This window comes from Saccoglossus kowalevskii, chromosome 1 (genome assembly GCF_978046115.1).
Source record: "Saccoglossus kowalevskii chromosome 1, keSacKowa6.1, whole genome shotgun sequence".
Taxonomy (NCBI): Eukaryota; Metazoa; Hemichordata; class Enteropneusta; family Harrimaniidae; genus Saccoglossus; species Saccoglossus kowalevskii.
The window spans coordinates 34,577,098-34,588,736 of record NC_140641.1 but is presented as its reverse complement, the minus strand read 5'-3'; the positions used below and the strand labels follow the sequence as shown (position 1 = coordinate 34,588,736).

Sequence of the window (11,639 nt, the reverse complement as noted above, 5' to 3'; positions counted from 1 at the left end):
CTTGTCTGTACAAGTTCCTGTCAAGATATTGTACCCAGTAGCAGGCTGTCCACATTGCAATAATAGTGGTATTGTTGGAACGAGATTAAGGGGTGGTATCATGATCAACAACAACAACGATATTATTGGCTGGAATTGGTCCAAATCGTGTAGTTATAGCGCCACCAACGCCCATAATATGGCGGGGTGTTCTCATATTTATGGTTTACGAGTTGTATTTCGATCAACTGTAGATTAGATTACAGTGAATTATAAATACAATTACGGTTTCTTTTTATCGAATTCCTCCAAAATATTAGATTAGGATCAGTCAAGTGACGTTTCGGTGCAGAAATTAAGTGAACCCAAATCCAAATTAAATCAAATCACATAATGACCGCCAGCATACACGAATGGTGACGTCATCACCATGTATCATTTGTAAAACTTCCTCGACTCCCTTGTTATAGCATTACTTAATTGGGTTGGCTCGAACGAGGTTTATACTTCAAATTATAAAACAAGTTGCATTATTCTATGAGTTAAATATGGCCTGGCAACCATATGTTGACAATCTTGTAGCGTCAGGGTATATTTCAAAGGCAGCAATCCATGGACTTGACGGAGAAGTGTGGGCAAGCAGTAGCGATCTGTTGGTGAGTCTCGGGTTACTACTTCCGTCTATTGTACTTAGCTTGTGTTGAAAACGTAAATGGAGGAAGTTGAATATGAAACAATTTCTATGGCATTTGTCGCAAGGTAAACTAGTAATTCTGTGTATGTATATGAGCAGTATTACCATAATAAATAAATGTGTAACACACAGGGTTGTCTACAACTTGAACATTTAGTAATTACTGTTCGAGTTTAGTAACATATGACATAGTATGGGCCATATTAAATGTGTGTTATGACCAGGAATTCAGCGGAAAATAGGAATAATTTGCATGTACCTTTAAAGTTGCTCAGCAAACATTCCAGGGATATTTACAACGTTGCAAACGTGGAAACGTACAGTGTTTGTGTATTTCACAAGTCGAATCGAGTATCAAAGTATGAGATTTAAATCAAATGGCCTGCATTCACATGATACTGATAAACTTTGGTTGTCATGGTATTAAGAGAATGCGTGAGTTGTAAAGGATTTTAATAATTTACAGGGAATTCTATCATTTGACTCCCAGTACTGTCACGGAAGTTTCTAAAATATTTCGCTATATAGTTTGACCTCGCTTCTATGTTCCGAAGTCCACATGCGTGTCCGTGTAATGTCCATACTCGTTAGTGTGTAGTGGATGGAAGTAGTTATATCATTCCCATATATGATGTTCAAATAGGGACATGTGACGTAAAGTAGTCAACTTATAATAAATTTCCTATTTTAAGATTTCTGCCAACGAAGTGGATACAATTCTGAATGCTCTTGAAGGAGACGTCTCCATGGTAGCTGTTAATGGAATTCTGCTATCAGGTCAACACTATATGTTTTTGCGATCAGACCCGGGATCATCTATTTATGGCAGGAAAGGCGACAGCGGGTGCTGCATAGTGAAAACTAAAAAAAGTGAGAATTGTAAATCATTTTCTTTCGAGACCGGCATGATATCTTGCTTCCCAGTAGCTACATCGTCGGTCTCCACTCGTTTAGGTTCGAGCGAATCGGTCTGTGGGGCACTAGATGCGTATTGAATATTGAAGTTTTCCAATTTTCACTTATGTTTCCGCATGATTTTATTTCATATATATATATAAAGAGAGAGAGAAAGAGGGATAAATAAATGAGCTAAATAGAATAGCATTAGTTTATGGTTTGTGGTGCTCATAATTAAACAAAATTTGAAACGTATTTTCATATTGACAAACAATCATTTTATGTCGTATTTAGTGTATTGTATAGTACTACGAGTATGTTGATATACGTAACACTATACCCAATCATGACAATTTCATTTATTTCGATATTTCACAAATACATTATTAAACAAATATATAATAAAACAATTTTCTGGGGTCAGTCCACTCATCACGTACAACCAATGAGGAGAGTACTAGTACCAGCACGAGGGCGTGATTCCTCTCTGTATTGCACCATTCGTAATTCACTGTTACGGGCCGGTTCGGCAGACTTTCAATGATAAAAGCAGAGAAAATGGAATGGGGTCTGATGTTTTGGAATGGACATTGGCGATTCATTTATTACATACCAACTAGTTCTTGAAATGATATTTTCGAGTGGGCGAGTGCTCAGGATTTCAGCATTTAAATACATCGATATATGCAGTGTCTTTACCGTAAATTTCAATTTGCCGTAAATAGGCAATGTTTACGACAATATTTCTCTATATTTATATTCATTTGTTTCTATTCACATAGGTGTATTAATTGGTATCTATGGCGGTGGTATACAGGCTGGATCTGCGACTGTCGTAGTTGAAAAGCTTGGTGACTACCTTAAAGCGCAGGGTTTTTGACATTCGACTTTAGAGCCTATTCCTGTCATTATATTTCAACTAACTTTAATTTATGGCCAGAAAAAGTTTGCAATTTTGAGTTTATTTTAGCCATAATTACCCTGACCACGATGCTGATTGTGCGGATTGTTCAATGTTTATTTATACATGATAAGTTTAGGCTGTAAACAAGTTACATAGTTGGTACAGACATTGGTGTTTGACTCTAATTACTGAATTGGGTAATAGTTATAGAGGATCGTGTACAGGGGTTTATTTCAAAGCATATGTACTGAAGTTATGTTTTGTTGGTGATTAATTTGTCTTCACAATTATACTTTGACATTTTTTGTGGGTAGTTTTATTATTGTGTTGGTAAAATAAATAAACAAATAAACAGACAAATAAACAAATAAACAGACAAATAAATAAATAGCGCATTGTTTACACTGGCATCACATATACGTTATACAGACCCATATTCACATAAACACCACTAGCATCGCCTTAATATACACATTTTGATTATAAATAAAGAGAATAAAAGTTTCCTGTTGGCTATCGAATTAAAACTATGCAGACTTGCCATACTTTGCCCGATTGATTGAAAAAAAAAGGATAAAATATAGCTCTATGGGATTTGTATCAGTAAACTAATGAATCTTAGATGATCAGATTATGGTTGAGTAAACCATCCTGTACATGAAGTGTATGTCGTTCTTGTCTTAAATAACAGGATAACAGGAGGCGCATGTAATAAGCCAAGATGATAGTGATCTCTTCATATGTAACGAACGACTAGTTTGTTTTATAATTAAATGAGTATACATGACAGCTGATATAGTCAACGTAGGCGGCGTTACTCTAAGAAAGCAAATCGCACGCCGCATGACCTTTCAATTGTCACGTTTTTGAATGAATCTTTACGTACAAGTACTAGTAGTTAATTTGTGGCATTCTTGAAAATTTGCTTTTTGGTTTCTAAAAAAATGCACATATTTTTTCTTCACCGTCCTTCATTATTGGAGTCTAAAAGTTGTAATAATCAAGAAAATTCGAACACTTTTCCTCTATTAAAATCCAGTAATATTGAAAATGTCTGGTTGGTTATAACTGTAAGCAAAACGTAAAATATTATATTTACATTGAGGGCGCACATTTTACGCCACTGTTGCACTGTCTCACTGTCGCTGAGACACTGAGTTGATCACTGAGTCACATGCTCTCCATAAACGCCCTCAGTGTGCATGTGGAGAGTGAGTGTAAATAGTTCACCGGATGCATGATGAAATCGCCGGCCTCTTCACCTGGTCCGCAGCGGATAAATATATCGAAAACACAAGTTTTTATTCAACCAACATGCACATATGACATTGCATATGACAAATTTCACTTAATTAAATAGATGTATATATAATGTACTTGAAATGTGTATCCAAGAAAAAGCAAAATAATACAATTCCGGAACTACGTTTTTGTGTACTTATATGACATACAGTACGCCATGGGACGATCAGACAAGGTTATTTTAGGTGATTGACTTGGCGCTAACAGAAACGAAATGAATTCTGAGAAGTACTGTCGCAGATATCTCGCGTGAATTCGAGTATATACGAGTTTTACCAACCCTCAAGACACACAACATGGCTTCAATATACATTTCAGGATATAACAGTGAGATACCAAGCTTTATGATTCAGTATTACTATCAGTCCGGCGTTGACGATTTCAAGAAGACCTCCAACAATAGCTCTATTTGGAACTGTTTTGATTTCCACGGCAATTCTAAGTTGTTTTTACCTTGTCACAATCGACTGCATCACCAGTACCAAGAAACTGAACTTATGGATTATCTTACAGTTGTTACACGAAAGACAATTGGGTTAGTTTAAGGTCTATTAACACAGCGATACAAGTGATAAAATGGCATTTACTAAGTCGTTTGTCGCAAGTTCTGACAAGAAAGGAAGCCCAGCAATGTGGCCGTTCAACAACATTTTGCAACTTGGACGTATCGGCAACAACACAGAAGCATTGTGCCACTCTGAAGTCCAAAAGGAAACCTACAGACCACGGTTCCTACGTTTGGACAGTACGGGTGAAAACAGTAACGGATTTGATTTCCGTGAAGCCAGTGATCGTACCTGCAGAGGGCTTTCTGATAATCTCCAGACTGGGGGTAATCTAATGCAGACAAAAACCAAGAACCACTACCAGAGTGTGACAGACCGCGTACTTGACGCAGTTCACCAGTTATTTAACTCTAGTACCGTACTGAATCAGTCACAGAGATACGGAGTGCAATCGTGGCCCGTTTGTGGTTCTGAATTTGATTTTAATTTGACTAATTTCTGTCGCCAATACATTGATGAAATTTGCGACTTCAGTCGAGTTAACAATAATTTCCACCCGTCGAGAGAGAATCGCGTATTTATGTTTGGCAGGTTGTCAAATTTGATAAACAACATGTATAACACTACAGCTGGTGCAATAAGAGACAATGTTACTTCAGATATGTTGAACTCCGGTCAAGTGTGCACAGAACAAATGACTCAACCTATGACTAATAGTTTACAAATAACACCACAAACGTATCCAATAAATTGTGATACAACAGAAAAATTACAGGCAGAGACTAATACCCAAAAAGGTCACATTCAGACTGATGTGAACTCTCATCTCTCTTCTTGTGGTGCAGTGTTATCTAACAGTGTGATTGATAGTTACCATGGTGATACCTGTACTTATCAGGACTATTGTGATACTGAATGTGGCAAAGTACACTCATATCGGACTGATCAAGCTGGACACAATGGTTGCATCATCTTGCAGGCTGACCAACACCTGGATGAAATATCTCAGTGTAGGAAAAAGTTGAAATGTTCTTCTTTCTCTGATTTGAATATATCGACCAGTCAAAATGAATTGGTGACTTCAGGGCAGAGTCAATCGATACATACCTCTGAACAGAATTCAACAATGCCTGTTGAAAATTCCAAACCCACATGCTTACAAAGCTGTACTTCAAATGACGACAATTTTAATGATTTTCAGCCATTTGAGTTTTGTCGCAAAGATCCACTGCTTGAATCACAGTCTGACATTTCATTCCAAAGTAGTCTTAACTGCTCAAGAAATGACACTACCGAGTCAATGCTCTTTGAAGTTGCTCATAGGCTCTCTGCTTGTAGCCTACTAAGCAATGAAAGTGATGTGTGCTTCCAGGGAGACACATTTCTCCATGGTAACAAGGATGGAAGTAGTGATGATGTAGTTGCTGATACAGGCTTTGCTAGTAAGAACTCATCTAGAAGTATTTCTTTCATTGTTGGCGGTGATGATTTTGACTCTGATTGGTCATCTGATAGTGATTATGATGAATGTGACAATGATGCTGCAGATTTACAAGAAAGCATATGGAACTCTTTTATGACCTCTGGTGACCCTTACAATCCAATATATGGATGGCAATGTAATATGACTGAATCAACGAAACTTACTAAAACAAATTCTTCACCGAACCTACTAAGTGGTGCAAGCACACCACGTGCCATCCCTCATCATAACACAACCCCAGAATGCAACTCTCCAGAAATTACATTCTGTTCAAGCACACCTCTACACCAAAGACTTCAATGGGAGACAGCATCATGGAAGAACACAGGACATTCTAATAGTGAAGTCAGTATTGACATTCATGAATATGATAACAAACCCTGTCATACAAAATTTCAAAGAAGTATTAGTAATGCCAAATCTGCTCCCCACCTGTCACTTGGAAACTCTTCATCTCTTGAGCAGTCCACAATCAACACAAAGCCAAAAAAGAAGGTATGTTGTGTAATTTACATTATCTGTCATTTCCGTACATGTTTAGCATAAGATGGCACTTTTTACCGGTGTGCTGTTAGCCATGATTTATGCTGATGATAAATTTATTAGCTATTTTACAATGTTTGGTTTACCACTATAATGGGTTTTTATTGCACAATAAATTATACAGAACATCATTATGAAAATTAATCATACTGTAATGTGAGAGGAAAATAACCTGATGTCACACCTCTCACAGCCACAAAATTGTTATTTATTTACTGCATCTCCTTATTAAACATTTTGGTGAAGATCTCATTTGAAAGTATTTATTCTTTATACGGTGTTAGTTGGTCATAGTGTATAAAACTGATGTCTTTCAGGTTCATTTCCCTGACAAAGAGAAACATCTGGCAGTTACGCATCATATTGTGGCTTGGCGGTACGCTTATCAAGCAGCTCGTAAAGGTCCTTGGGAAGAATGTGCCAGAGATCGCTGCCGTTTTCAGAGACGAATTGAAGAGACTGATTTATCCTTAAGTCCATGCCTTACTCCAGAACATCGTGGGAAAATTTTTAAAAAACTCCATGCATGTTGAATACAACAGTATTGCTGTCCAACTAGCTGCAATGGCAGTTGTTGACCACAGTTGACACTAAACGCAGTGCTGAGTGTTTATGAATACAGAAAAACTGCTGCAATACAAAATGTATTAAGAAAAAACATTTTGTTTACAGTTGTATTAAGGGTTGTTACCAAATTATTGAAGTTCATCAATAGACCCAAACAAAACAATATCACAAGATTTTGAATTTGGGTAATTATTTTGCCATTTTTTTGCTGATCAGTAATTAGTAGCAAATTAGAAATTTACTGACATTCACATAAATGATACATTGTACTAATTAATGGTTTAACATGCATGTTATATTTTTATCAAGTGACATTTGGGAGAGTGAGAGAAATAATAAGTCACACACCACAATTAGTGGCTGATAAAAACATGTTTTTATTCATGACAATTTTAGTATACTCAGACTTTCCCTACTTTGTTGATCCATGAAAAAATACCAAAATAGGCACTCCAAAATAAAAATCTCATGGTTTGTATTGAATAGACTTGTACTTCTTAATTATATGACTGTTTTTGCTTACAATTTTGCCTATACAGTCAACTGTGTTGTTGACATCTGGGAAACTAATACATACTCAGACTGATAAGCTCTATCTGTAGACAATTTCCTAACCATTATTTTGTAAACATTCTTGCTTTATAGAATAAATGTAAAAACATAATAGAATTACCGCGCGTAAAGCTGAGGATGTTATAAATGTTTTATAAATATCAATTTTTAAATATAGGGGAATGTGCATCAAATAATGGACAATCGATTTTAGAATATTTTATCTTAAATTCAATATTCAGTATTTTACTAGTTTTTCAGGCACATAAGTTATGCACGTCATCACTCCTTATCATCTGAAGAATAGGATAGTTCCACTCTACTACTGTTTAATCAAATCAAAATCCATCAGAATCATTTTTCACTACTTTCAAGTCATCACTAACTATTTTTAGTCATATCCTCAGAACGATAAATATAAACTCTCAGAATGGTGTGAGAGACCACTCTTGACTAACAGCACAATTTGGATAGCAAATTTTGATCTGGTCCAGTTTTGAGTAAATTCAGTTTTTTTTTTCACTCTTCTTACAGTTTTTAGGGGTAACTTTTGACTTCCTCTCCTGTTCCTCAACCAACTTATTAGTCCCTGTTCGAACGTAGTCCGAAAACGGGGACTTATGTTTTGCCCTGTGTGCATCCGTGCGTCCGTGATCACCTGTATCTCGAACATGCATGGACCGATTAGGTTCAAACTTCACTCATACATCACACATTATATGGGACATATGCACATGCATTTTTTTCATGATCCGATTAACGATAGCCGAATAGCGGCCATTTTAAGGCCGAGAATGCATCAAAATCGCACATTTTCACCATTCCGGACCCGGATCTCAGTTATGCATGGACGGATTTTGTTTAAATTTGGTACATACATTAAACATAATAGGACCTTGATGCACGTCATTTTTTTTTTTAATTGGGTTTGAAATGGCCGACTGGCGGCCATTTTGTTTTAAAGGATTCGGTTCTGGATCCGTATCCGAGACATGCCTGGATTGATCGAGTTCAAACTTCACACACACAAGGTACATCATGTCACAAATATGTATGTGCATTTGTTTCATGATCTCATTATCGATAGCCAAATGACTGCCGCTTTAAGGCCGAAAATGCATTGAAATCGCACATTTTCACCATTCCGGACCCGGATCTCAGTTATGCATGGACGGATTTTGTTCAAATTTAGTACATACATTAAACATAATAGGACCTTGATAACAATTACTGAATGATGGCCATTTTAAGGCCGAAAATGCATCAAAATCACGTATTTTCACAATTCCGGAACCTGATCTCAGTCATGCATGGATGGATTTTGTTCTGAAAGGGGTCTGAAATTTCGGTCATGATCTCCTTTGAATGTATATGTCACTCAAATATGAACGGAACGGGGACGTGTCATTGACAATGACTTGTTTCAAATGCAATTTTTAGATATTTTTAGGCATAGGAACTTCTCAAGACATTTTCTGTAAAATTATACATAAAAGCACATTATATATAAAATACCATGTTGTAATCTAATTTTTACAGGCTAATAAAACTAATGCTGATAATATGTGAATTTGTCATTAGAATTGCGCATTAGTAGGGTTAGAAAAATGGACTTGGACATAGATGAAAATGTGATCTAAATGCTGTGCAATTAAATATAGCAAATATGGAATTATTGTGCAGTATTTGCATTGTATAAAGTGTAGATATGTCAATATGATTCTGTTCCATTGCAATATAATTTAATGAATTATATTTATATACAATTCAATTATTTTTATTTCTAACCTGGAATAAAATACAGTAAAATTACATGTGTATTTATTTGTTTTTCATCACTGCAACAGTATCGGGAGTTTACAATATTCACTATCATGGATACTATTTACCTTTTTGTTGCTAGGGTCACTGATGCATTAAGCCAAAAATGACAGTTCGACATTCATAGCATATATGGTATTTACAGCTTATAAATGAACTGAAACTGATTTATAATGGAAAATAACTACATATACCGGGTATATCATGTATTGCATGAATGTTATAGTCCTTGTAGGGATGCTATCCATTCTGTGTAACAGATGTCCACCCTGTATAAACAAGTGCACAAAATTCAGACACTGCTAACAGAATTCAAGTCATACTTATTTTATGCTGTAACTTAAATATGTGTACATGGCCAGCCATATCAAATCTCCAATATAGCTACAGACCAAAACATAGTTGAACTCTGGTGACTTGCCCTTTGTTATATAATGTAATTCCCTTTATCATAGTTTGTTTCAATATAAATATGCATTGTCATAATTAATTTTGAATACAAACAAGTTTTGGGGTTGATACAACAGTGGGGAATCTGTCAACTGAATGTCCTTAAAAGATGTAAATATCTTACAAAAACATTGGTGCCTTATTTGTTTAATTATTTTAAGGGACATAATTTCCAGCTTTATTCAAAGTAATTCAAATATTTTAGTATAAAAACAAATTCCTCATCGCAAAAAAAAGTGCTGCATTTAGACGTGAATAGATTCATAAAACATGCAAGATAACAGAAAATCTTAGCTGGCTTTTGTCCAAGTATTTTGTACAGGTGTCTGTTAAAAATTAATGATTCAATGAGACAAATATGAACTGCCTCATTGTATGACTACTGTATTATATGAAAAGTAAAAAAACACCCTCTATGAATAGCTATCATGTTGCAAGCTCTGCTTTGTATGCAAATCGACTTAAATAGTTAGTTGGTGTCCAGTGGAGAGAGAAGTCAACAGTACTGTTGCTTCCTGAGAATCTACATCTTCAAACACTGCAATCTTTGTTTTTGAAGTGCGTTTTTAAACTAGTATTATAAAAACTCTATCATTCTGTTCTAATAGCTGAAACATATTCCTGTGACGTTTCATTTGTAGGATGAACTGTTTGTCAAATACAGAATACATATATTTGTGTACAATTTTCTTTTCAAAATGTGGATGTTTTGCTTTTTATGTATTTTTTTATGTATTGTTTTTGATTTGATAACTTTGAATTAAACAGATTTTCTATTAGCTTCAGATCTTGATCAAAGTTTGGCACCCAGTTCATAGGAGTGCTTATATTGATTTTCTGACATCTTGTTTTGAAACTTAGTACTGTACTTGGCTGTTTGGGCTGAATAATTTGAATAATTAGCCAATTTTTGGCTTTTACACTCATGGTACATGGAATGTCTGTGACATTGGGCAGACCACAGTAATTTACATTAATATCTGTGCACATTAATTATCTGATTTGCATAATAATTTTTAAGAATTTATTATCACATTAATGAAACTTGATACACATGTGCCCTAGAACAATACACTGTCACAGACCTAATTAGTTTTGAGTTTAAATCTATGCATAATGATTAGTTAATTTGCATAACAATTGCCCAATTTTTTACCTATATCTCAAAAACTAATTATTGCATTTCAATGAGAATTGAATTGTATATGAAGTGCCTGGGAACAATGCTGAAGACCTGATTGGTTTTGGATAAAAATTTGAGCATACTGAATTGCCTAATTTGCATAATGTGCATAATCATCACACTTTATTGAAATTTGGTTCATAGATGTTCTTGGGTAATCCACAGACATGATTAGTTTAATGTAGAAGACATTCATATTGATTATTTATTTATTTATTTATTACATTTTGTATTATTATTAGCCAATTTCTAATATCTCAAAAATCCAGATTTAAATTGCACTTGTGGTAGAGGTGCTCTGGAATAAATTAAAGGTCGGTAGTCATCGCACCATGCATGCATGAGATATATGGGTCTCTTATAAACAAAGATGCGACTGGCTGTTGCGCAGATCAACGAGTACAAACTGAGCTTTAATTATGTATTTTTAAGGTGATTGAAAAGTTTCGGAGGTAATTAGTGTATGTCGCACCCAGGTCAAACCTCATACTTGTCATTTCCATTAGAAGAGTGCATTGCATTGTGGGAAAATCAATCAACACAAATGTCGCACATAGGGGTCATTGACATCATTTTGGGATAAACAGGTTTTTATTAAAGCTGACAGTGTTAGTGGACAATGTTGCTATGTCACTGTTAGATCTATTTGTCAGAGCAATGTGCATTAACATGATCTTTGTATGACATGGATTGAAAGTATTACACCGCTCACTGAGATCATGGAAACCATTGTTTAGCATTTGTTTACTGGTACGATG

At 35.3% G+C, this 11,639-nt stretch overlaps 2 protein-coding genes across 2 annotated transcripts; both read left to right on the top strand.

Annotated features, from left to right (window-relative positions):
• The first annotated feature begins 455 nt into the window (after positions 1–455).
• On the top strand, positions 456–2,862 carry LOC102808659 (profilin-1A-like). The gene is made up of 3 exons (XM_006812920.3): positions 456–635; positions 1,366–1,543; positions 2,353–2,862. Exons 1-3 carry the CDS (start codon positions 528–530, stop codon positions 2,448–2,450), a joined length of 384 nt encoding a protein of 127 aa, XP_006812983.1. The 5' UTR covers positions 456–527; the 3' UTR covers positions 2,451–2,862.
• A 1,088-nt stretch (positions 2,863–3,950) lies between these two features.
• On the top strand, positions 3,951–10,483 carry LOC102807819 (uncharacterized). The gene is made up of 2 exons (XM_006812916.3): positions 3,951–6,260; positions 6,626–10,483. The coding sequence occupies exons 1-2, from the start codon at positions 4,353–4,355 to the stop codon at positions 6,839–6,841; spliced, it is 2,124 nt and encodes a 707-aa protein (XP_006812979.3). The 5' UTR covers positions 3,951–4,352; the 3' UTR covers positions 6,842–10,483.
• Positions 10,484–11,639: the final 1,156 nt, after the last annotated feature.

Bases quoted from the DNA above. Each gene is read 5' to 3' on its own strand.
- LOC102808659 (XM_006812920.3), top strand. From the start codon at position 528: ATGGCCTGGCAACCATATGTTGACAATCTTGTAGCGTCAGGGTATATT. The intron at 636-1,365 runs GTGAGTCTCGGG...TCCTATTTTAAG, and splicing joins CAAGCAGTAGCGATCTGTTG to ATTTCTGCCAACGAAGTGGA. The intron at 1,544-2,352 runs GTGAGAATTGTA...CTATTCACATAG, and splicing joins CATAGTGAAAACTAAAAAAA to GTGTATTAATTGGTATCTAT.
- LOC102807819 (XM_006812916.3), top strand. From the start codon at position 4,353: ATGGCATTTACTAAGTCGTTTGTCGCAAGTTCTGACAAGAAAGGAAGC. The intron at 6,261-6,625 runs GTATGTTGTGTA...GATGTCTTTCAG, and splicing joins ACACAAAGCCAAAAAAGAAG to GTTCATTTCCCTGACAAAGA.